Raw genomic sequence first — 27,043 nt, forward strand, 5'->3', positions numbered from 1 at the left:
GGATTTATACCAGATCAATCCACACATCATTTCACTTTATTCATTGTTCTGCTATGCTTCCCTAGTTGCATTATTGACATCTAGAGGGACACTCCTGCACTATAGCACAACAAAAGCAGGACATAAAATAAGCCAGAACATTTGTTGTATAAAAAAAACTATAGGTTTTCAGCAGGAAGCTATGGAACATTCACCAATTGCAAATAAAGCAGTATATCTGCCCCAGAACTTCTGCAGGTACAAACAGGATCACTTATTATTCATTCATTCATTTATTTATTTGTTAAATTTGTATACTGCCCTTTATCCGAAGATCACAGGGCAGTTCACAACATAAAAATACAAAATGAAAACACAAAATACATAACAAAATAAAAACAGACCAATAACCTCCCCTACCACAAACTCAATTAGAAAGATATTAGAATGTTTAATCAGCCCAAGGCCTGGTGGTAGAGAAACAACAATTATGTATGTATGTATGTATGTACGTATGTACATACGTACATATGTACAGTCAAACCTCGATTGTCGAACGTAATCTGTTCTGGAAGCCTGTTTGGCTTCTGTAATGTTCGACAACCAAGGCAGAGCTTTCAATTTGTTGCAGGAGCTTCTTGCACTCAAGCAGAAGCCACGTCGGATGTTCGGCTTCCAAAAAACGTTTGAAAACCGGAGCATTTACTTCCATGTTTTCAGCGTTCGGGAGCCGAAACATTCTAAAATGGAGGCGTTTGGGATCCAAGGTTTGACTGTATATATAACTACCCTGATCCCATCACAAACACAATGAATGCACAATAAAAAGGATAGCCATACACTACCACACTTCTGTCAGTATAACATCAAGTATCTCTCAATCAAAATGTTCATTTTAATGAACTGAATAGGGTGAAAGATTATGAGTCATGGGTGTGTGGAGAATGTGCTTAGGTTAGCTTAGTTTCAGGTAAAGTTAAAGGGAACTCTGACCGTTAGGTCCAGTCGCGGATGTCTCTGGGGTTGCGGCGCTCATCTCACTTTAGTTGCTGCTTTGTTAATTGCATTTTATAGATTGCATTATTGATGATCTGTTAATTATTTTATATTTATGCGGTATTTGTGATGTTCTATTATGTTATTGCTATTTGTTGTTTACAAGCTGCTTTGGGTTCATTTGAAGGAAAAGCAGTATTCAAATACAACCAATCTGGAAAGTTACTGCTTTTGTCCTGACTACAAAACATACATATCAAATACTCTTTCAAGCATGCATAAAGGGGTCATCCCTATTGGATGGGATTGCTACAGAAACATGAAACTAGCTTGGACAGATGCAGGTGAGAAATGGTTGCTTACCCTGTCAAGGGATGGGCAGCGGTTGCAGCCTGTCATCTCAGATTCCCAGGGAGCAACGCTGGGGCAGGCAGTGAAAAATCCCTGGGCTGGCCACTCTGATTGGCGGGCTTTCCCACCACCCAGTTGTTTGAACCCTGGCCAATTTGGCCAGGGTAAGTAGAGGAGCTTGAGAGCAGACCAGACCAGGCTTCACTCCAGTCCACCCTTGGCTGATAAAAGCTGGCTGCACCCGACCCCCTGGGAAATAGTTGCTCACTTCAAGAGCTTACTGCTGAAAATATTTTCTAGTGTAACCACTTCTGCAATATTAGAGTATCACCTTTCAAATATTGTTACTGAGCATGGCTGGCAACAGGATTTCTTCATGTGCAGTTATTTTAACTATTACAGAGGGAAATAAAAGCACAATGGGTTTTTGCACGACAGGCATACTTTCGTCTCACTGTATAGCTTGGATATAAAGTTCACAGTCATTTTATTCCATTTTCTTTTTAATCCCATTGAAAAATATATAATGAAAGTAATAAAAAAAAGTTGCTCTGTTGGAGGTTTTAAATTACTTTATATTCATGACTCTTAAAAATATTACTTGCACTTAATAGCATCCTGCCCAAGTAAAAAACCTCGTTCTACCATCAAAATTATATACTTCTTCAAAATTACTGTTTTCAAGCCAGGAGAAATGTGAAAAACGGCGATTCAATGCTCTATTTATAATCCTTGTTTATAGAAAGGATTTCCTCAAATAACCTGAATGGGCTGCAAAGAAAAAGAAAAATATGAATAGGGACAGAAATAGTAGTCCAAGTTACAAAATCTCCAATACTGAAAGCTCTTGTGGGGTTGGAATTAACCATTTTAGAGAAACTGAGGAGAAAGAACAGTCACCAGATGGGCTTTTGTTGGCTGAAGTCATAACTTATGCTCCATCTTTTCATCAGCAATTCAGGATCAATTATACTTTTAGCCAAGCAATTATGGTGAATGGTCTCTCTTAGGTGGCTTAAAATTAAAAAGCCACAGCTGTCATTTTGAGAAGCATGAGAAATACAAAAAATAAAGCAGAGAAGGAACATGGTCTCCTACACTGTTTTGCATAGAATTTATTTTTGTCCGGATAAGCTTTGTTAGTGGCGGTACAGAGAGTCTTGTTGAACAATTTTCTTTCATTTGTATCCCACCCTTCAGTATTTCCATTCCCAGGATGTCTTTTATATATAATGTTTAGACAAACAATGTAACAATGCAATTAAATGCAATCAAACAAAAGGCAGCAGGGCAGCCAATGGTTCACCATTCAGCAGATTATTATTTTTTAAAAAAAGGAATATATGCAATAGCACTTGTAATGTAGTAAGTACTATGGAGATAATGCGGTTATATAAAATATGGGTTATTGAAAAAGATGCAGTAGCAAAGATTAATAATAGGACCCACAGAGGGGAAGTTGGGAAGTCCAAAGATTCGGAGGGATCTTTAAATGTGGATGTATATGGCTGTAATGTTATAATTATATACTTGTAAAATAAAATAAGAATTTTATATATATATATCAGGATAAAGTTGGGTTTTTGTTCTGTTTTTAAAATCACAAGAAAGAAGACACAAGACAAGAAGCAATTGTGGCATTAGGTGTTTTCAGGTGTGCTAAACGTTTTTTAGGTTAGTGTACCAAGTGTGGTACACTATTTCATACTATATGTTTTCCGAGAAGCAGCTGCATGCACCAGAAAAGCTTTTCTTTCCCCACATTTTCCAGATAAGGCAGACAAGGTCATAGAGCTAAATTCTGCTGTGAAATGTCCTATTCAATATACACAATTCAAGAGAAATATTTTGGTGTAGGAGTGCATTATTCTTATACAGTGGTGCCTTGGTTTGCATACATCTTGGTTTGCATACGTTTTGGAATACAAACACGGCAAACCCAGAAGTGTGTGTCGGTTTGTAACCTTTTTTTGGATTACAACCCTTTTTTTTTTTTTTTTGGATTATGAACAAAAAAAAATTGGAGGCCCCATTGGGTTACAACCTGTTTTGGTTTACAAACAGACCTCCGGAACGGATTATAGTTGTAAACCAAGGTACCACTGTACTGGGGTGAACTTCTTAGAACATATGATCCGGTTTGAAAACTAGAGGAACAAATTCAAAGCTTCAGCAAACTTCTTTATTTCAACTTGATTAAACTATGCTTGTTGCCTTGCAGTCTTACTGTTAGGAATCAAGATGAAAGAGCAGCATCACATGAACTCAGAACAGACGCTATTCCAAACTGTGAAGAAAGGTAAGAACTAGCTGGGTAACAAATCAACACAGAAGACTAATTTTTGTTTCTACACTTGTGTCTATCCATCTAGGCTGCATAAACATGCATTTAAAGCGTGTGCATGCACACACACGAAACAGTCCTGGGAACTGCAATTTCTTAAGGGTGCTGGGAAGCTCTGTAAGGGATAAACTACAGTTCCCAGGATTCTTGGGGTGGTGGTGATGGAAATGCCTGATATGTATGCAGCCTTAGACTCCTACAACTGAAGGTGGCTGCCACACACATAGCTACTTGCATAGAACGCATGTCCATGCAACTCTGATGATCATTTGCCTATTTGCAGAAACAGGGAAGGCTAATTCTAGCATCTTTTTTTTTTTATCTTCCCCTTTATTTTTCCATAAAATCTTAAGAGAAGTCAGTCGCCATTGTCATATTTCCTAACAATTTAAAACATGGCAGATATATGCCCTGGAAATACATGACAGGTTATAGGGATGTGCACAAGTCGCAATGTATGCCTTATATCTGCAGTTTTAGGAAACCTTATCTGTTTGCAAGTAACTCTGTAATTTGAGTTCTGAGCTGCTCTGTTTAAAACAACGTTCTGGGCTGTATCCAATGTCAGTCATACTCCAAGTAAACCCTCTGAAATTAATGGAAATGTCTAACTTATGCCCATTCTTTTCAATTCTTTTCAATAAAAAACAGAGTCTACTGTGAACAAGATTTATTTGGAGACATCCCTCTGTGTTTCCCCATTTATTATAATAGGTAGAATAAAAATGATAACTTTTCCATGTTTTGACCAAAGTAGATAAAATTTTTCAGGCACTGGAGCCTAGCCAGAGTAGTTCAAACGCACCCATTTGCAGAAAAGGTCCAGGAGACTTGTATGGGGAAATAAAAGGGATTAATTTTCCTCCATAATCCCTTATGTGGAGGAGAACAGGGGCTTGTCTATTACCTTACCTTAATTAAGTGGTGGCTGAATGATTTGTCTTCCTATTAGTACATCTTTCAACACTTTGCAGCTTCACTCCAGCATCTTTCTGGATGTTATTTGTGTTCTCCAATAGGCTTTAAAAGCTTTTATAGGTCTCCAATAGGCGAAGAGCTCTCGGTTGTCATTTATGTTGTTTAAGCAGGACAATGTAAGCGTTTTTAAAAACTTAATATAATGCTTATTCCTTAAAAATGTATTCTAACAGAAAAAACCTGTTTTAACAGAAAACAATCCAGAGCTCCTCAGTGCTCTTCAGGCAGCATTTTGGATAGCCTCACTTCTTGAAAAGCTCCTGGACATAGAGAAACATAGATATTATAGATCACGTAAGAGATGTTATATAGGGACTCATAAGAGCCGTAACTTGTACAGAGTGATATGAGATTTTGTGGGCACTCTGATCTGTTCATGAGGGATTATTGACATTTAACTCAGGGTGAGGAAAGACCCTCCCAAATCACCCCAATTTGCCTCATTATTCAGCCCACACACAAGAGGTGAGGCACACCTGTAGCAGTCTATGGCATTGTTCTGCCCAATAATTAACACTGCTGCTGGCAACAATAAGATGAATTTAGCAAGTCATTTACTCAAATAGTAACTTGCCACAGGGTATACTTTTAATTGGCAAGTCAGTCGTCTACATCTTTAGCCGAGTGGTGAAATTGTTGTTCCTTCACTTTCTTGGATTTTCAGTTAGCTGTAGGGCAACAGCAATATTTTCTGCTCAGCACTCAGTAAGGCTGGTATTGCAGCATGCCATAACATGCATTTAATCTCCCGATTTCTACAAAATCATCACCCACTAAAGTTCTCCTCTTGTACTGTTAACTTGGTAATGCCCGGTCTCTATTTTTCATTCGTATTACAGCTCAACTCCAACTCTTGAAGAAGTGAGTGCCTGGAGCCAGTCCTTTGACAAATTGATGAGAACGCCAGCAGGTAGAAACGCGTTCAGGGAGTTCCTTCGGACAGAATTCAGCGAAGAAAATATGCTTTTCTGGTTGGCCTGCGAAGATCTAAAGCAGGAATCCAACAAGGCTATAATTCAAGAGAAAGCAAGACTAATATATGAAGATTATATTTCCATTCTTTCTCCCAAAGAGGTTTGTAACCCTTTTCACACTATTTTGTAGTATACCCGATTTCAAAAGGACAAAGTCAACAATCTAAAATGAAAGATCTAATTGATATTTCAAGATGTTTCCATTCAGGTATGTAGCTAGTGCGGGGAGTGTGTGTGTGTGTGTTTTAAAAAACAACTGGTTGTGGTTTTTTAAAAAGCTGTTCTATTCTTATTTTATAACAAGTTTTTCGGCTTGCTGAAAATTTTGGGGGGCTCTTTCAGGGACAAAAGGTGGCCATCTGAGATGAAAGGAGCAAAATTATAGTGAGGGGTAAAATGTGACATTTGAAACTTTGTGAGTTGTAGGTCTAAAATCTTAAACTGCCAAGGAATATAATTAGTCTGGCATTCCAAAATTAGTCTGGCTGAAGCACTTTGAACATACGAGGGTGTCTGACTGTAGGTAGGAGGCTCTTCTAGTCTCTGATAGGTGCCTTGTTGTTGTTCAGTCGTTTAGTCATGTCTGACTCTTCGTGACCCCATGGACCAGAGCACGCCAGGCACTCCTGTCTTCCACTGCCTCTCGCAGTTTGGTCAAACTCATGCTGGTAGCTTAGAGAACACTGTCCAACCATCTCGTCCTCTGTCATCCCCTTCTCCTTGTGCCCTCAATCTTTCCCAACATCAGGGTCTTTTCCAGGGAGTCTTCTCTTCTCATGGATAGGTGCCTAAATATAGCCAATAGGTTATACTTAAACATCTGAAGGCAGTCTTTTCAGGGAGGTTTTTAGTGTGTGATGTTATATTGTGTTTTTATTGTTTTTTGTTGGGAGCCACCCAGAGTGGCTGGGGCAACCCAGAATATAAATTATTTTATTATTTATTATTATTATGGTGCAAGCCTACTTTAAATCCATCCTGTCATTCTACACAAGTTAAATGTTTCTCCTTCAACTGCAAATAATTTTAGCGTGCTTATCATTAGGTCATTAGTGTACATCCTAATCATCAGGTCAGTCTGCTGTGAGACAATAAAAACATAGCAGAAAAGGCCTATTTTTATCATTATTTTTACTTTCCTTAGTTCTGTAACAGAATGCCTACATAGGTTTCAGTTCCACTACAGTCACATTAACTTTTTTCCACAATTTTCGATAGAGAAGATTAACAACTGCTCTTAACAGCTGTTTTCTTTATTTACAGGTCAGCCTGGATTCCAGAGTAAGGGAACTTATCAACCGGAATATGCTGGAACCATCGGAACATAGTTTTGATGAAGCACAACTCCAGATTTATATGTTAATGCTCAGAGACTCTTACCCTCGGTTTATGAACTCTGCCATATATAGGGACTTAGTTGAGTCTCTCTCTCAAAAATCTGCTGAATCGTAGAGTTTTATTATATTTTACACCCAGTCATCTAAATAAACAAGGGAAACTTGGGGCTACCATACTGTCCGTCAACATGGAAATTAGAATTATTGAGTTTATTACCCAAAAATAACTCAAGACATATTGCGTATATTAATACAATGTCAAAAAAGTGTTCTAAGATGGAAGGTTTCCAGAACCCCAAGCTATTTGCAGTTTTGGATAAGTTACAGTAAGATAATGGGATATGGAGATATAAAAAAAAGTCTTCAAAAAGGAGCAGCATATATAAGATACAAAAGAAGAAAAGCTATTGGAAAAAGCTTTAAAAATTTCTTAAAACTAATTAGGAATAAAATAATAAATTTAATTAGGAAGTGGAGGAAGAGTAGTTGTTGCGCCTTTCCCCAAGAATCATATCAAAGTGCTGCACCACTGGGATCAGGGAAATTGGTGTGTAGGTTCACCTTAATGCTATTCTGTCTCTGAACACTTTGCAGAGATGAAAGCTGTGCACTCAAGGGATCATAAAGTACATGGTCTAATGCTGAAATAACCATGAGATAAGTACTGCATGTTCAAATAAGCTTTTGGAAGTGTGTTTCTTCAATGGTCATATTCCCCATCGCTCTCACCCTCTCTTCACTGGCATGGAGTTCAGCCTTAGAACACATTCCTGGAATTCAGGCATAAAGAGAACACTCCTCTTCCATTAACATCATTTGGAATTTTGCCTCCAATTTCAATGGGAGCCGAATGTCAACCTTTCTTGGACATAAGCAGCATGTTTGAGGTCAATAAGCCAAATAGAAGTACAAACATTTAACATATAAAGGACTGAAAAGCACTGGTCAGAATGCTATCACCTATAAAGTGTTATTTTACTATTAGTATCTATGGAATGAATTTTAGAAGTTGCATTGTTAATGTTTCTGGAAAAATTAAAGAATTTATTTAGAAGAGGAAAAGGAGTTGGGCATTTACTACTTTAAATAAAGCACAAAATGCATGTCAGCTGTTGTCATTACACAATTTGTCACCAACATACATCTGTATTCATGTCACAGCTATGATATGTATGTATTAGGGGATGTCCACCAATTGGATTGGAACAGCTTCATCTTAACCAATTAACAGATGAATCTATTATGGTCACTTTCAACAGTTACTGAGATCAAATACTTAGGGTTGTATAAGTATTTTGGGGTTGTAATTGTGCCAGTGGAACAATGGGACATCCATTTTTGCTCCTCCTTTGTGCACCTCACCACCAACTGCTGATTTTCCAGGTTTCACAGGGGGCAGAGACAGTTCTGTCATACTCACAGAAGTTCTTTGCACCAGCAGAGCTGCAACACTGTATACGGCCCTATTCTCTTTTGAACAGGCAAATAATTTAGAAATTGTTTTCAAGATGCATAGTCCGAGGTTTGAAAAATGTATATTAATTGTGGAAACTATCTGTGATGTACACACTTTGTAAGAGACCACTTTCCATTTTAAATCCAGTTATTTCTCATACTTCCATCCAAGCAGCAGTTAATATGCAAGGGAGGTCACAGGGTTCAGTTAAGTGTTGCACTTAATCTGATTGCTGGTGAATGTAACACAGTGTGTGCATTTTAAAGTACAGTTCTTCATAAATTCCAGAATCCACAAGTTCAATATTTGAGTCCCAAATCTGCTTCAAATGAAGGTTAATATTTGAGTGGACATGTTGGCTTAGTACTTCAGGACACTGTTCGGCTTAAGCGTTGTATGCTAACATAACTACAGACTTATTTTTAAAAAACTAAAATGTAAATAAAAATGCCAAAACTATTTTGTAGATAATGGAAAATATTTTAAAGCCATCTTTTAAAAGATTGCAATGATCTGTTCAGCAAAAGGTGTTTAAAGTTGAATGTTAACGTGACAGCATTACCCAAGGGTTTTATTTTTCATAAAAAAGTAATAGTATGCTTTTCTCTATTTTTGCAGGGGGGGGGTGTTACTTGGAAAACAGCATGGATGAAGAGAGTTAACCCCCTCTCCTCCATGGATAGTATCATTTTTAGAAGGATCATGGATCACCTGCTGTTATATCGTGTTGCATCCTTAAAGTGAAAGGACAGGGACTATGAGAAGATTATTCTAAAATATAATCCAGACTAGAAGCTACTTGTTACTTTCTTCTTCTAGCCTTTCAACAGCATTCCCATCTGGGCACTGCAAAACAAAAGCATTAACTAAGACTCCTCCCCACTGGGAAAAAAATATGCATATACACTAATTTACTTGATTGTTCAATGCATTTGCCAAGTTAACCCCATTTTTTAAAAAAGTAACAACGAGCTGTGTCATCACACCGCATCAAGGGAGATAAGCTGGAACAAAGTATATATTGTTAGAAACACTTCACCTGTGACCAGAAGTTCCAACACCTTACTCCATAAATAATGACAATTACAACCACTTGACTCAAGCAATAAATACCACAGCAGTATTGCACTTTGCAATTCAAGACAAGTCCAGGTTCATTTCTACCCACCCTCAATTTACTACTTGGCCACTGGAATCCTAGATCTGGGGTAGAGAATCCATTATTCTCCAGGTGTTGTTGACCTCATCAGCCTCACCCAGCACGGTCAACTGTCAGGGATGACAGATGTAGTCCATCAACATCTGGAAGGCCACAGGTTCCCCAGCCCTGTGCTAGATCATATAAAATAGACGAGATAAATGCAATACTTGTATTTTTGATTTATGAAAAGATTTATTGTTTTATGTACACCACTTAAACATTCTGATTACCGGTAAGTGGTTTATACATTTTTCTAAATAAAAATCTAGAGTTGCCTCTCAGACAGAACAAGTTGCAGCAACTCAGGTAAAATTAATCATCCTTATTCTAGGGAAAGCATTGCAAATGCATTGGAGCACCTAAGAAATGGTTCTATAAAAGATTCACTCAAATCTTTGCTGAATAATAGAAATTTTAACCAAATCTGGTATAATTAACTATAGCTGCAATGCTATATATCTGGGAATAAACCACACTGAACTGAACCAGTTTCCAAGACAACATGCTTAAGCAAGTGAACTTGGTTTAACTTCAAGATCACCCATGAAATCTGAATATATGGTAAGAGTCAAGATAAAAGCTCAATGTGAGATTAAATATAGAACAACCCTAAATCACTATATGCCTGATCCAGCCAATGCATATGAATACCAAGCTATGTTATCATGACATCCGTACTGCATTATCTTTCTTTCCATGTCTTAGCAAGTTCAATAGCAGTGGGCGAGTCTCATGCTAAGAAGCAACATATTGAAGGAATAAAGCATATCCAAAAAGCTTGCCAAAAGACGGGGGAAGGTAGTTTATGTCAGAAACTGAATTAGACAAAGATCTACTGAAGAGGCATACCGAGCACAAGCCAGAAGTACATTATCTTGCCCTCCCACAGACACTGTTGTACCCCATTCTTTCAGGTATAAAAATAAATGTGCCTCTCCTCTCTACTAATGTAAAACTTTTAAGCATGCCAGATAGACTGCACTATTCTGGTGTTTTCCCCCTTTAATACTGAGGACTCGGTGACTAGATACATTTAATAGAAATACATCAGAAATACATCATTAATTCGTTTAGTCTGAAAGCTTATTCTGCAAGAATTGCAAGTGAATGCTAAGCAGGCACATATTTTTTACGTTCCTCATTTCTCACTCAGAGCAGATCCTCATAACATCCTTGACTGATTTTACACTTTATATTTTAAACATATTAATTATATTAAGCGTCATACACTAAAAATAATAAATTGGGTTAGAATCCATAGGGAAATGTGTGTTCGGGAGTACTGCACACACAATCTGGAGTTCAGGTTTCTAGTTTTGCTGCACCAGTTTTCATGGCTGCAGAAAGGAGCTGATTTCTAAAATGAATGCAAACATCTTTCCTCCCTACAATGCTACAAATCTTGGTGATTTTACAAAAACCATGAAGAACCTGTCCAACAAAATACTGGATAGTATTTTTGTTTTGCTGCACCAAGAAAGCCTATAATTAAAAGTTTAGCTAGTGTTTCTAAGTTAAAATCTCATATTCCTAATAGACACAAGTTACAGTCTGAACAGACATGCATAGGATTGAACTGTATGTGATATAACAACTGGTTTCACTTCTCTGACTATGCTCAATCGAAATAAAATAATAAAGAGAATATTACTTCCAGTAGCACCTTAGAGACCAACTAAGTTTGTTATTGGTATGAGCTTTTGTGTGCATGCAACCGTATCTGAAGAAGTGTGCATGCACACGAAAGCTCATACCAATAACAAACTTAGTTGGTCTCTAAGGTGCTACTGGAAGGAATATTTATTATTATTATTTTGTTTCGACTTCGGCAGACCAACACGGCTACCTACCTGTAACTATGTTCAATCGATTGCACATTCCAATTTATTTTTTAACAGCATTTGCATCTTCAAAAAGTGGCTTGTCATGCATAATGAAAGCCTGCTGTACAACTGTTTCCCACACATGCTGGGTATGTGGAACCTAACTGCATGGATCCAATTCAGTTCACATCAACAGACCCTAACCAAGAAGTTACTACGGCACTGAATATTAAGAAGCTAGACAAATAGACAAAAATGTCCTAATATACTTGAATCCGAGTTCTTATTTTTATTCAGCCATCATTTGTGATCTTAGGAAGCCATTCTTAGTTTCAGCTTCCCATCTGCAAAGCAAAAACGTTAACTTCTGCTGCAATGCCTGCTGCAAGGTTAAGCAATACGTGGTACTAAGTATACTGCAACAGTTATATGAAAGAGTCATGTTAAGTGTAAGTCCATTAAACAAGTTTTAGAGAACTGGAGCCCACTGTGCGTTGCAGAAGCCTTGCACATGGGATCCCAGCAGCAAGAGAAAGCAAGTGTGAGATCCAGTATCATGAAGTGTTGGACTAGGATCCAGATGCCCAGGATTTAATTTCCCACTCAGCCATGAAGCTCACTGCGTGTCCTTGGGCCAGTCACTGTCTCTCAGTCTAGGCTATTTCACTGGGTTCTTGTGAGGATAAAATGGGAAGGGGGAGAACCACTTTGAGCTCCTCAGATAAAAGAAAGAATATAAATATAAGAAACAAATAACTGCAAGCTAAGGAAAGTAGCCTTCAAGCAAAGAATACAATCATCATGATAAGCATCCAAAGAAATGTGGTAGCAAAGTCTATTTAAGAGTTTTTAACACAATATTTTGCAGATGATTCATATTTACCATCACAATAAGTCAAACCTACTGTCACTGAATCAATATACCCCAGGGTTTGGGGGATGAAAGCCATTACTACTTCAGGCTTGGTATTTATCAAGCAGCAGGACACCCATTAGCAACTTGCAGCATTCTAGTCCCTTGACATTATCAGTTAGAGGTCTGCCCTTTATATATACCAATAACTTCAACAGAACATTTATACACCTATTCTTTTCATTATACAATATTAAAATTGTATGGACACCTCCAACTAGGACAGTCAATTGATCCTGACCTCAGGTGCTTACATTCACTGCCCTTTAATTTTTTGGCTTCATTAGCAAAAACTACAAAGCAGCTAAATAAATCTCTAGAGAGCACCGTTTACAAAATGCTTTAAAATTGTTATTGTTGTACTGTATATCAAAACATCTCAAGTTCCAAGAAGAAAAAGCTCCAACGAAGGAAATTTAGGACACAATTTTTGCAGCTTGATTAAGCTTCCCACTGTTTCCCAGTCTGCTAGAAACCTTAGTTATGGATCAATATGTTTTATAGATATCAGCAAGTTTACTCATGTTTACATTTGGCATCCCATCCTCCTCTTTATTACTTGAATTAGTATATTCTGTCACTACAAATGAAATCTTCAGATTAATAGTGTAATAGCATTCACATTTTAGCATTTGTTTTTATTTGCAAACCAACACATTTGGGTACGTTTTATTCAAATCACCAACACTAGTAATGGCATTATGCAAGCTGTATTTAAACACTGACCTGGGTCGCTTCAGACAAGATTTTGTAGCTAATGAGGTCTATCCACATTTTTATACCTGTGTTTAGTATGTATGGAACAAAGCTATTTCTACAAAATTTTGGGAGCTCTTGTTTCAAAGTACCTAATTGAGAAGATCCATTTTTACCAATTAGACCCCCTGTAAAAGCTTCTTTTGGACCTACAGAAATGGAATTTAAAGATAAATGGATTTTCAGATTCTCATTGAGACATGCTGCATAACTGAGATATACACTGCTGTCCGAAGCCAGCTGATCTTTAAATAACCGTAGGCCCAGGAAGCAAGACAGGAAACAATGGAATACAGCTGGAGCTTTAAGAACATAAACTACATGAATTTCTTTAGTAAATCATAGAATTATAGAGTTGGAAGGGGCCCTGAGGATCATCTAGTCCACCCCGCTGCACTGCAGGCATACACATACAGGAACTGAATCAGACCAAACATGTATATGCTTAAGTACTGTCACACACACACACACACACACACACACACACACACACACACAAGCACGCAGGACATAACAAAGATAAATCAGATATTGGGGACAAACCAATAATGTTTATCAGAGGTATACTATCTTTGAACATGGAGCTTGCCCCTTACCCACCATGAATGTTCCTAATCTTTAACCTAGTAGCCAGTCATTATTAAGAAAGATCTTCAAGTTTCTCCAGCAGTTCAGCTGAAGAGAAATAGTTTTTTATGATGAATAGTCAGATGAGTCTTTTCAGCTATTAGAGATGCTGCTATAAAAGCTACACATGCAATTTCTCACATGGATCAATATAGGTTACTTGTATGAACAATTAGAATTCTAACTCAAAATTAGATTTAATAAATGTTTAAAGCACAGCTATAATTTGGCATCAAAAAGGAGTCACCAAAATAAAATTAACAATCTGAGGAGAGTGTGCTTGTATTTAGAATTAAGACTTTAAGTGCTATAAAAATGATGAGACAGAAATTAGCACCATGTATATAATAAACATATGTCAAATGAGCAGGTTAATGAGTTTTGCTACTGAGAAATGTTACTTTTGATTACTTGAGTATCCTATTCTCTTCAGTCAACATGGCAACATGGAATAGTACCCAAAAAATGAATTCTGCAGTAAATGAAGTCAAAGTTTGTCATGTTGCTCTTATTGTGAATATGAAAATGAAAAATATTCAGTTATCCATTCCATGTCAGTTTTTTATCTTTTGAAGCCATGTTTAGTAAAACTCACGTTCTAATAGATTTGTATACTATACCAAAATATAAATGATTGTAAGAACTTTGCTTTTCAGTATTTCCCTAACAGTCAGAGAAATATTCTAACAAAATGCCACCCAAACAGGTGGTGAAAAACCATAGTTTTATTTTTGACCTCAGGTCTAAGAAATCAGCAACTCTACATGTAAAAAGAGCTGGTCATTAAGAGTTCACAAGAACTAATACCACTATAAATTTGTAAAGATTAGCTTTACATCTTCAGGTAGGCAGCATACTACAGAGCATCTTTGTTCATTTATAGAATATAAAAATGAAACTAAACAGTAAGTTCAAATCAACCATTAAGGAATTTCTCTAGAACTAAATACAATATAATAAAGCACATGCTTCAAGACTGCACATTAAACTGGATAGAGCAATGCAAGTTTCAAAAACATAAAAAGTTTGATTATCTAATAGGAGGTGTGTGTGTGTTACAAATAATCAGATTTTTAAATGAAGAATTGAGGGCCACTGAAAAAATGGTTTATGCAGTCTAGTCACCCACACAAATTATAGTTTATTATGAGAGTATAAAGCAAAACTATTTGCTCTAACACACCAAAATGGTTAAAAAGGAATGTACTATTAAATATGAATTTTATTATACAAGAAAAAAAATCAGCTGGATATGCCAAATGCAGAGATATACAACTCTTTGTTCACGAAGTTAAGAAAAAAGCAGTTACCCAAATGTCATTGATAAAAGTTTAATGTAGACTTGCTTATAAAAATGGGGTGGGGGCGAGGGTATCGAAATTACACCATACAATTGAGCTTCCTGGCTCTACAGACTATTAACTACAGGATGGCTGTGTCAAAATCCAAAATTTAACTTCAGAGATGTCTGCATGAAAGGAAAAGGAAAGCGAAAAACTTTTGCAGGAATCTAGATGCTTGACCTAGTTCTTAAAGCTAAATATAAAATCCTCTTTCATACTGGTCCAGATTTCAAGAATTTCATCTTCTAGCAGAACTGTCAAAATAAAAGAAATATTTATGAGTTATATGCATATAATATCACCAGTGAGAGAAAGCAAATGAAGATCCTACATTTTGTTCACATTCTTAACAAGCATGGTAGCAGAACTTTCATTCACCCATTTCCACCCCCAAAGTGTCAACACTGATCAGCAGAAAGTACATGAAAACCCTAGTTGCTAGGGTGTTATATGTGAAAAAAACCCTACAGATTGTGCTGATGTTCAAATGGTGTGTGTGTCACTTCCACCCATCTAACTTGAAAAGTTAAGCTAGTAAAAAATACAGGGGGGGGGGGGGGAGAGCATAAAACACGGGGTATGTTTTCCCAATCCATATGAAATCCCACCAAAGCAGTGCAACTCACTTCTGAGTGAACAAACTTGAGATGCAGCTTCAAACTTACTTGAGAGTAAGTCCTACTGAAACCAATGGGACTTCTCAGTAAACATGTATAAGATCAGACTCTCATTTCTAGCTTTCTGATGTTCTCTCTACCTGGGTGCCTCTTTACCTCTCAAGCAGAGGTAGGTGGCCCCGTTTAGGGAAGTTTTTAATGTTTGATGCTGTATTGTTTTTAATATTCTATTTTATTTATTTATTTATTTATTTATTTAGCTAGCAATTCAATGTTGCCCAGGGCACGGGATGATTTCTGGGTTAATATAGGCCCCCTTCTACAGTCCTACCCCACCTGGTGGCCATTTTATTACAGATTTCAGCATCCCTTTTCCAATAGAGGCCAGTGAGGCCACTGAGACCATATGACTGGGCAATGGATTGGCATCTCAAACCTCTCTCTTTTTACGTCTAGGCTGCAACACTGTTAACTCATAAATAAAGACACATACCCAGAATGAGACAAACACAGTTCTTTCAAAAACCAGGTAATATAACAGAAATTGTTACATAAACAAAGCAAACAAGACTTTTTTTTTTACCTTCCATCTGTTTCCACATTCATTACACACAACAAATGTTGTCATAGGTTCATCAGCACTTCGAGTTTGAACCTAAAAGGGGAGAAAAGAACTCCAAGCATAAACTGACTAATATTATGCTACACAATTTGTTTATGCATTACTGTTTCTGCATATTTATTTGGAAACAAGACTCACTGTGTTCAATAGGGCTCACTTTCTGTATGTGTGTTAAGACCACAGTCCAATTCTCATTTTTAACCCAATATTTACCAGTGAGTAAAGACTAAGAGGGTGGAATAGAGGGACAATCTCCATCTTCAACTTCTTTGCCCGTCTCTTTTCTCACCCACTCCATTTGTCATTCTCTTCTTCTACTCAGTGCCCTAATTTATAATTTCCCACCCTCTATTCATCTTTTGATAGCTGGAAGCAGATGGCACTGTTTTCTTGCAGAAGATCCTTTTGAGTGACACATCTTATTTGCCCCAATGTGGGTGGAGAAGGAGTAAGGAGCTAAAGGGCCACCGAAAGAACAAGAAGCAAAAACGGTATGCTGTAGTATACCCCAGCCTTGGGTAGAGATGGGAAGGCCTGAAAAAAAATGGGAAAATGGGCGGGGGGGACGGACACACCAGTTTTTTCTGGTTTTTTCCAAAGCCCTTTTTTTCTGGAAAAATTGAAAAAAATAGTTTGATATAGTTTGAATATTCCACACACTTTTTTTTTCAACTTTTCCTGGGGGAAAAATGGCTTTGGAAAAAAACAGGGGGGGGGGGCTGTCCCTGCACCCAACTTATCTGTTTTTTTTCCAGGCCTTCCAGCGCTCACACTTTGGAGCTCCCTGCCAACTGACACCAGGCAGGTGTTCTCACTATACTCTTTCTGGCAACTGCTCAAAACATTTTTGTTAGGGCCAGCCCATCGGAACACGTAGAAGCTGCATGCAATTTACTTCCTTTTAACCACTGCTGACTTTAATCATCGTTCGAATACTCTTAAATACCTGCTTTTAACTGTGTTTTATCAATCATTTTAATGTTCTGTTGTATATTTTTGTAAACTGTTTAGAAGCTCTCTTAACATCATGTGGTTTATAATATATAATAACAAATTCAATTTTAAAAACACATACACGCCTTTTCCTTTCAAACAGAGTTTGAGCCTTAGTGCAACATACTTTTCAGTAACCGGATGTTGGTTACTTCTGGGCCTAGCATGCAAAAAAATTGCCTTACGCTTTCCCCTGGCTGTCCTCAAGTAGAGATGGGAAGGCCTGGGAAAAACCCGGAAAAATTGGGGGGGAACAGGGCTTTTTCCCTTTTTACCACCAAACTGTTTTTTAGAAGTCCATGAGAAAAATGCAAAGAGGAAGAGGAAGAAAAAATGGAAAATGATAGCAGTTGTTCAGAAAATGAAATAGAATAAACTGCATGTATATGTTGTATTTTCTGTTTCTTTTCTTTTTTTTAAGCACTATTCAAAGGCTAGACGTTCTATGGAGCTTAAATACTGAGGTGGACCTTAACTTTATTTGCTGTTGGTGCTAAGGGGCAAATCTGATTATTTTTCATGTTGGTGGTTTCTTGCTTTTTTTGTTGCTTTTGAGGAAAAGGGGGGTGGTTACCTGTTTTATTGCAAGCATAATATTTTTATATACACTGCATTTCACACAATTTGTAAAACTACTCCACACTGAACTTTTTTCCAATTTTTCCAAAATTTCTATTTTTCCTGGGGGAAAAACAGGGGGGGAAACATTCCCCCCCCCCTCATGGCTTCAAAATTTCCAGAAATTTTACATCTCTAGCCTTGGGGGCTGTGTCAGTCCAACTGGCTTTGATTGCACATCATCAGCATGTATCTGAGGGATTGCTGTGGTGGTAGTAGGAAAAGGCAGGTTTTTACAGAATATATAAACTCCACTCCTAAAATTTAGTATCAGAAATACTAAGCCTCTTTAAAAGAATCACTTTCTCCACCTTTAGTCCCCACCATGCACTCAACTCTCACCTCTGGCTCCTAAAAGCTGCCAGCATGAAACAGTAGCCACATCCCGGGAATGGCTTTGACTGGCCAGCTAAACCAGGTGAGGGTAGCCAATGGGTCTCAAACCCTTGGTGAGTTAGGGATTTCCCCTGCATGCATGACAGGCTCCGGCAGATTGAGCAGAGGAGACCAATAGTGGGTCCAATGGTCGAGAAGATGGTTTCTGTATGTGCTATCATCCTGGAAAGGTAGCTCATCGAGGAGAAGGAAAATTCTGATCCTAAACCTCCACTGCCTCATGCGATATCTTCAGGAGAAGAAAGGGCTATGGAGTAAACCCTACACAAATCAAGAGTGCAGTCTCTAAGATGGTTGGATGGCACCTAGTATGCCTCCTTCCTGTAACTCCTGCAGCCAAGCTGGTGCCAAATGTATTGCTCTGCCTTCCTTTGGACCAAATCAGTGAGGCTGCAAGAGGTGTCTTCTTGTCTGGACAGCCCAGGACCTCCATATACACTGACCAAGCTTGTGCCCTGGAGAGGTCACTTTGGTGCTATTAATGCTGTGGTTTGACCTCACCCCCGGAGATGCACTCAACAAAAAATTGATGCAAAAAATTATGGAAGTCTGGCCAATGGTGAGAACTGAAAGGAAGTGCAGTCTAACAATATCTGCACAATATGTCCTATCCTTGTTTTAGAGGGACCAACAATTTTCAAGCAGCTTTTGAGAGCAAAGGAGGTGGATGGGTAAGGGGAAGATGAAAAGGCCTAATGCATAGCGAGCAACTAATGCACAATGAGCGTCTCTACCTAAAATAATACCTTCTTGCTTACCTTGACTGATTTCTACTTCCCTCAACTACTTGATGTATTCAGCTACCCACCCAGAAACTAGCCCCAAGGATTCTACTATTCATATTCCATTTTAATGTGAACAGCACTTCATACTCCAAGGCCCAGGCAGCTCCACATATCCATAATATGTCGACCATTTATACTTAAAAAATTAAGTAAACCAGTTCCAGTAAAACTGAATCACCAGACAACAGACACTCTGAGTCACACATTTCTACAAAAAATAATAATAAAATCCTGATAGCTGATCATGAGGAACCTTAGCTGCTTCTACTATTTAACTATTTCAATAAGATTAAAAAAAATAATAATTTGTAAGGATAACAAAAGTACCACTTGTAAACACATATACATTTATGGCTACAACCAAAATATCTAGATTTACTGCTGTTACTCCAAAACAATTGGATGCTCTCAAGCCCATTCAAACTTTGACCACCATACACTCATGTTGTTATTTACCCAAGTACACGCACAGCCTCCACTGTCTAACCACAATCGGCACTGCTTTCACTGCTCAGATATGGAATCTTTCATAAGCAAGTCCTGTTGATGGTGAATGTGGTGAGGTTATGAAGGCTAAATATTGGAGAATATCACTTGCCATACCTGGGTGTAAGTACAATTCTTCTTTTTACATTTGCCACATGTAAAGAGATCGGTCGGAGTTCCTCCTGTTTTAGCCATTTGATGCTCTCTTATGGCTTCTTTGGTAAGATTTTTTCTCATCTCTTTCAGTTCATCACTTGCCATCTCCTGTGGTAAGGGTACACAGAGAGATGATGAAATAGGCTTTAAAATATTTTTATTGTACTTACAACTTTCAAATACAAATTAAAGGTTACTTATTGTGTAGTGTGTGGTATCCAACAGTGTCTGTCTGCTGATGGAAGGAATCTGCCATAAGAAAGGAGGGAGGTAATTTTTGGCTCCCTGTGCCCCATCTGGAGTGCTCAGCTCCATGACAATTATCCTATATGTTACACAAGATCACAAGACTCCATTTTGCCTCCCATGTTTTGGGGGCACCAATATGCAGTTGCTAGGACTGATAGTGTATAATTTTGGAATGGTGCCATTGTTATGCAGATGACATCCAACCTCATTCTTCATCTTTAAAAAATCCATAAAGAGACATGGTACATCTGAGAAGGGCTTAGCTACTGTTAGAGGGTGGATTAGGGGGGACAGATTTAAGGTGAATCCAGACTGCACACAGGTAGTTGCTAGTGGATCTTACTACTTCAGGGAGGATTTAAGCCATTTGGAGAGAACTAAAAACATACTTTTACATTAATGCTTTCCGGAAGATAAGCTACACATAAAAGACAATGTTCCTTTGCTTACTCAATCCCAATATACAGAAAGTATAGCTAAGGTTTTGCATTCAAACAGCACTGTTTGCTGTTAACATTTTTAGTACATCAAAGCATTTTATTTCCAAAATATCCAGCTCTTAGCTGAATGGAATTACACTCAAATCTTAACCATGAAAATCAAAGAATGAGCTACTTACCTCTGCTGTCATTTTAGCAAACCTGTCAGGAGGTATATTCCCACATAAAACATTTTTCCTTAGATTAGGATTCTTAGTGTCCTTAAGATTTGCTATCCTGCTGCGTACCCTATTTTTGTATTTCATGTCTGTATTTTTTAGTTCTTGAAATATAGGTGCTTATGAGTTAAGGACAACACTTAGGAATAGCACAACACTGCACTCCATTCTTTTATGAACATTTCACCAAAACTAGCCCTACATCTACATCTGTTGCTTTCTTTGAACTGACAAGAGCTTCTTAAAAATACAATACTGGCCTGCTGAGACTGAAGATGAATTTTAGAACACATAGCGAATATAATCTTAGTCCAGGAATGTAATCTTAGCACAGCAAAGTTTACCACAAATCTGCAGATACTGTGCAAAGGTTCGAAGGATGCTTCTGTACAGCTGCTTCACGGAAATGAATGAAATTTGAAGAAGGCGAGTGCTTGGCAAACTGCACCCTTTACGAAGTCACGACTATGGAATGCCCTGCCTGGAACCTAATTGATGTTATTTAGAACCAGGCAAAATCCTTTCTGATCTCTCATACCTTTTAAGGTTTTTAACATCAATTGTTTTAAATTTCTTGATTTAATTCTGCATTCCTTTAGTTTTTTATGTGTCACTATTCTCTTGTTTGCTGCTTGATAATCGGCTTTAGCAGCATTTTATAATTGCTTAATGTTTGTATATTTGTTTTTGCGCATCTTATAATGCTTTTAATGTATCTATTTTTCCTTTTGCCGGTGCCTAGAGAACACATGCCATTTGGCATTTAATAAGTATAATATATAAGATTTCATTTTAATATGTTCATTTTTTATGCCGTGTTATGTTCAGGCTTTATATAACACTTTGTAAAATTAAAAAGGAGAGGTCATTGTTCCAGCAGGCTTTTACTCAATAATATAAAAACTGACATAAAAGTTGGCTAACATAGTTAACTATATTGCCTTCTGTATTCAAGGTGGTTCATAAAAAGAATTAAAAGTCTCAATTAACAATAAAGACAATCACAAACAATTAGAGGCACCTGTGGAGCACAAAAGTCACAAAATATTTTAGAAGGAAGCTAAGAGTTAGCATCAGCCTAGTGAACCAAAATAGATGGTAAAAAACTGATTGGACAGATAAGGATATCTTCTTCAATCTGAGAACCCAGCTCTTCCTCATCAGCACCAATAGCAATATAATCATCTGAAAGAGAAAGTGAGTTGCATGACTATTAATATGTATTAAAACATTTATTCATCACATTTCTCTATCACCCTTTATCAAAATTTATTCTAGAACACTTAATGTGATTCTTTTGTCCCATCTTTGTGCCTACTGTCTAACACAGTAAGTGCAACAAGAGATGCTTTGTGATGCTGCATTCACATCAGCCATTTTGTGAACTCTTATTTGAGTTAATGAACAACTCTCAGGTTGTTAATTGGAACTGGTGACTTCTTAATTTTAAATTTAGCAACCTCTACACCTCTCTAGGTCCTCAGATGCTCTCCCTCCAAAAAGCAGTTCATACATGCTCATCTGTCCAATATCCTTGAGTGAAAACAAAATTTATTCAGATTCTCTTTAAACTTCCCCACTAGAAAACATTTCACTCCTTTGTTGTCAAGTGTTGGAGCAGCCTTCCTTAATAGGATCCTGCTGATAATATATTTTCTTGTGCAACACTTCCATTAGAAACTGTCCTTCTGTAGCTGAATATAACTTCTGCTTGTGAAGAGAAGCTTTGGATTAACTATGAGATCAGTCTGCAGAAGAGCATGAGTGGAGGGGGATTTTCCCACCCCTCCTTGCCCTGCCAACCCCAACAGCCTATCCCGAAAAAGCCTCCAGCTCTGAGAAGATGCCTCTGCCTGCTCTTGTGTGATTTCTCCCTTTTCCTCTCAGTCTCCTCCATCATAGCCCAACCTATTAATAAAAATTCCCAGGTGGTTTCAGGAGGTTCTGGAGTCTGGCAGGGAGAGGCAAGAAAATTACTCTTTCCCCATCTCCTTTCTGTGGGTGGATCTCTAGACCCAACTCATAAAACTTCAGAATTAAGCATTCCTAACACAGGGTGAAACCACAGCAATCAAAGAAGGCTCTCAGAGAAGAATACAGTATTATAAGAATACAGGCTTGTCACAAAGAGCATTACTTGCTTCCAATGGACATATATGCTAGGGGTTAGTTATATTCATCTATCAAAAAACTGCTTCACCACTCACACTGCAAAATAGCCTTACAACTACAATTGCAAGCAACACCAGAGAGGAAATGTCAAGCAGGATGACCTGCAAAGGTGGTAAAACAATCCTTACCTCCTGTTTTGAGAGCCGCCGCTAACATTTCTCGGCATTTCATCCGTACAGAATCTGATGTGCTTGGAGCTCGAGGAAAGGAGGTAATAAATGATTCTGAGGAAGCATTAGCTTCTTCTTTCTTACTGCTTGAGTTGCTGCTGCAACTGCTAAACAAAGAATAATATTTTTTTAAATATAGTTTCATTGTATTTCTGCAATGTAACTGGTCATTGGTCAGTTTCTCTTTCTCTCTTTATTTAAGTATTTTTATTGATTAAAGCTGTTTTCATTATATGCCAAAAATATAAAGAGAAAAAAGAGGAAAGGGGGAACATATTAAATATTAAAATGTAAATAGTAATAACAAAGGAAATAATAAAAACCATCACTGTACAGAGTTGCATCTAAAATATGAAACAGAGGTTGGGCCATAGCTAAGTACAGATACCAATAAAAAAATAAAAATAAAAATGCAGTATTACATAAAGCAATTATTAAGGCAGTTTCATTACCGATCACCCTTTAGCACTAATTATATGCAAGCCAAAATATTAGAAATGGCTTACATATTTTTATACTCTAATCTGAATAGAAATAAGAGGCGGCATTTGACACAGTTTCACAGAAAATATTATTTTTCAAGGCCTCAATCAACCTTGTTAAAAGTTAAGTAATGGCTGTGTTTTGACTTATCATGAATGAGCAGTATGCTAGTATACTCACTTTCGCTCCTCTCCTCCCTGGCACAAGCAACTAACACAAGCCTTGGCTTAGCATCAGTTTAAATCATTGCTCATGGTTTGTTTCTCTCCAAAGCACAACTTGAAGGCAAATGTCAATTTGGGCATCCCAATCACTAGTATTGGTTCAGATGCCATGGTAGACCAAGGCTTATGGTTTGTTGATCCTGCTCATGCTAGAAGAGGAGTGCAGCAGGAGTGCTTCAGCAGCAACTGGTTATTTACCATGTCACCTGTGTTAAGTCACAAATAAAAATGAAAGACAGTACTACCTAACATCTGAGATGTTCTAGTTTGACCTACTGAAAAGAAAATGACACCAAACAAACATACAAATTATAGCTGACATAACTGCAAAGAACATTGCTAGACTCCACTGCACTCACACAAGTAGCAGAAAAGTGACTAGATGTATTCATTTTGGAATTTATGCTGTTTTAAATTATAGAACAAGACAAAATCTACATTATTAGCTGTGTTCCAATACAAACTCCCACAGTTCTCATAGTTGCTGTGTCAAATATCAAGATATTATATTGTGTAATTCTAATGCAAGAAGTAAACTAAGGTATAAACAGGGTAGGGTCTGTGGCAGCCCTTACCTACCTGGTGCTCTCTAAATGTTATGGGCTACATCACCCATCAGTGCCAACTAGCATGGCCACACTAGCTAGGGCTGATGCAATCTGGAGGACATCACTTTGGTGAAGAATGGCCTATAGGCAGTTCATAACCTTTGCTATATGGCACAGGATTTTTGCTTTCCCTAGTATTAAATGCATCTGCAAAATACATGGGAAAACAAATCCCCCTCTCACAATGAATTTCTGTTATTTGAGACTCCCAGAAAGCATTGTTAAACCTCAGGATGGCCCCCTTTCTGGAGCAAACAGGCAGAGTAAACATCTTCAATTGCTTTTCCACGGGAAGGCTTGCTTTACTCCCTCAGACCAGAGAAAACATTACCCCTCCACTCCTTACTAGAATATAAACTATACTCTTGAGTGACAATAAAACTACAATAAAAAAGGTAAAGAACAAAAGGGGGGCATTGGAAACTTCCCAAGAGGCACTCTCCACCACTCTCATATGTGTAGTGAGGCAGAACCCCTGAAAAGTTCCATGTACTGGTCCTGAAAGAAAGAGAAGGGTAGAATGCCCTTTGGGAGTCCCAGAAAAGAGCAAGTCCTGGTTAAGAAAATTTCTGTTTTCTCTTCTGATTCCTGGAGGGCATTCCTCAACCCTGGGGTGTAACAGTGTGATAGTATTTCAGGATGATTTTTCTTGCAGACCAGCACCTTACTGTACTATGACTTTTTGCACAACCCCGCCTATGAAAGACTGTCTGCAAATTGTTGTTGTTGTTTAGTCGTGTCCGACTCTTCGTGATCCCATGGACCAGAGCATGCCAGGCACTTCTGTCTTCCACTGCCTCACGCAGTTTGGTCAAACTCATGTTTGTAGCTTCAAGAACACTGTCCAACCATCTCGTCCTCTGTCGTCCCCTTCTCCTTGTGCCCTCAATCTTTCCCAACATCAGGGTCTTTTCCAGGGAGTCTTCTCATGAGGTGGCCAAAGTATTGGAGCCTCAGCTTCACGATCTGTCCTTCCAGTGAGCACTCAGGGCTGATTTCCTTAAGAATGGATGCGTTTGATCTTCTTGCAGTCCATGGGACTCTCAAGCACCATAATTCAAAAGCATCAATTCTTCGGCGATCAGCCTTCTTGATGGTCCAGCTCTCACTTCCATACATCACTACTGGGAAAACCATGGCTTTAACTATACAGACCTTTGTTGGCAAGGTGATGTCTCTGCTTTTTAAGATGCTGTCTAGGTTTGCCATCGCCTTTCTCCCAAGGAGCAGGCGTCTTTTAATTTCGTGACTGCTGTCACCATCTGCAGCGATCATGGAGCCCAAGAAAGTAAAATCTCTCACTGCCTCCATTTCTTCCCCTTCTATTTGCCAGGAGGTGATGGGCCCAGTGGCCATGATCTTCATTTTTTTGATGTTGAGCTTCAGACCATATTTTGCGCTCTCCTCTTTCACCCTCATTAAAAGGTTCTTTAATTCCTCCTCACTTTCTGCCATCAAGGTTGTGTCATCTGCATATCTGAGGTTGTTGATATTTCTTCCAGCGATCTTAATTCCGGCTTGGGATTCATCCAGCCCAGCCTTTCGCATGATGAATTCTGCATATAAGTTGAATAAGCAGGGAGACAATATACAGCCTTGCCGTACTCCTTTCCCAATTTTGAACCAATCAGTTATTCCATATCCAGTTCTAACTGTAGCTTCTTGTCCCACATAGAGATTTCTCAGGAGACAGATGAGGTGATCAGGCACTCCCATTTCTTTAAGAACTTGCCATAGTTGGCTGTGGTCGACACAGTCAAAGGCTTTTGCATAGTCAATGAAGCAAAAGTAGATGTCTTTCTGGAACTCTCTAGCTTTCTCCATAATCCAGCGCCTGTTTGCGATTTGGTCTCTGGTTCCTCTGCCTCTTCTAAATCCAGCTTGCACTTCTGGGAGTTCTCGGTCCACATACTGCTTGAGCCTTCCTTGTAGAATTTTAAGCATAACCTTGCTAGCGTGTGAAATGAGTGCAATTGTGCGGTAGTTGGAGCATTCTTTGGCACTGCCCGTCTTTGGGATTGGGATGTAGACTGATCTTCTCCAATCCTCTGGCCACCGCTGAGTTTTCCAAACTTGCTGGCATATTGAGTGTAGCACCTTAACAGCATCATCTTTTAAAATTTTAAATAGTTCAGCTGGAATACCATCACTTCCTTGTTATTTGCAGTGCTTTCTAAGGCCCATTTGACTTCACTCTCCAGTATGTCTGGCTCAAGGTCAGCAACCACACTACCTGGGGTGTACGAGCCATCCATTTCTTTCTGGTACAATTCCTCTGTGTATTCTTGCCACCTCTTCTTGATGTCTTCTGCTTCTGTTAGGTCCTTACCACTTTTGTCCTTTATTATGGTAATCTTTGTACGAAATGTTCCTTTCATATCTCCAATTTTCTTGAACAGATCTCTGGTTCTTCCCATTCTGTTGTTTTCCTCTATTTCTTTGCATTGCTCGTTTAAGAAGGCCTTCTTGTCTCTCCTTGCTATTTTTTGGAAATCTGCATTCAATTTCCTGTATCTTTCACTATCTCCCTCGCATTTTGCTTGCCTTCTCTCCCCCGCTATTTGTAAGGCCTCGTTGGACAGCCACTTTGCTTTCTTGCATTTCCTTTTCATTGGGATGGTTTTCATTACTGCATCTTGTATAATGTTGCGAGCCTCCATCCATAGTTCTTCAGGCACTCTGTCCAGCAAATCTAAATCCTTAAACCTGTTCCTCACTTCCACTGTGT

The 27,043-nt window shown here is 38.3% G+C and overlaps 2 protein-coding genes across 17 annotated transcripts in view; one reads left to right on the top strand and one right to left on the bottom strand.

Annotated features, from left to right (window-relative positions):
- Positions 1–8,871, top strand: part of RGS20 (regulator of G protein signaling 20) — a 53,396-nt gene extending 44,525 nt beyond the window's left edge. For all 9 annotated transcript variants that reach the window (XM_083623138.1, XM_083623130.1, XM_083623131.1 and 6 more), the window contains 3 exons: positions 3,548–3,625; positions 5,488–5,722; positions 6,886–8,871. In XM_083623138.1, coding sequence (XP_083479264.1) covers positions 3,548–3,625; positions 5,488–5,722; positions 6,886–7,074 — 502 coding nt within the window. In that variant the 3' untranslated portion in view covers positions 7,075–8,871. The remainder of the gene's footprint in view (positions 1–3,547; positions 3,626–5,487; positions 5,723–6,885) is intronic.
- Positions 8,872–15,052: 6,181 nt separating this feature from the next.
- Positions 15,053–27,043, bottom strand: part of LOC310766637 (transcription elongation factor A protein 1) — a 41,376-nt gene continuing 29,385 nt past the window's right edge. For 7 of the 8 annotated variants that reach the window (XM_083623119.1, XM_083623111.1, XM_083623113.1 and 4 more), the window contains 6 exons: positions 22,959–23,107; positions 21,787–21,843; positions 20,620–20,774; positions 19,713–19,859; positions 16,279–16,350; positions 15,053–15,332 (listed from right to left, as the gene is read on the bottom strand). In XM_083623119.1, coding sequence (XP_083479245.1) covers positions 15,324–15,332; positions 16,279–16,350; positions 19,713–19,859; positions 20,620–20,774; positions 21,787–21,843; positions 22,959–23,107 — 589 coding nt within the window. In that variant the 3' untranslated portion in view covers positions 15,053–15,323. The remainder of the gene's footprint in view (positions 15,333–16,278; positions 16,351–19,712; positions 19,860–20,619; positions 20,775–21,786; positions 21,844–22,958; positions 23,108–27,043) is intronic. The other variant, XM_083623112.1, reaches the window with a different exon arrangement.

Source organism: Podarcis filfolensis (assembly GCF_964270895.1).
Source record: "Podarcis filfolensis genome assembly, chromosome: 7".
Taxonomy (NCBI): domain Eukaryota; kingdom Metazoa; phylum Chordata; class Lepidosauria; order Squamata; family Lacertidae; genus Podarcis; species Podarcis filfolensis.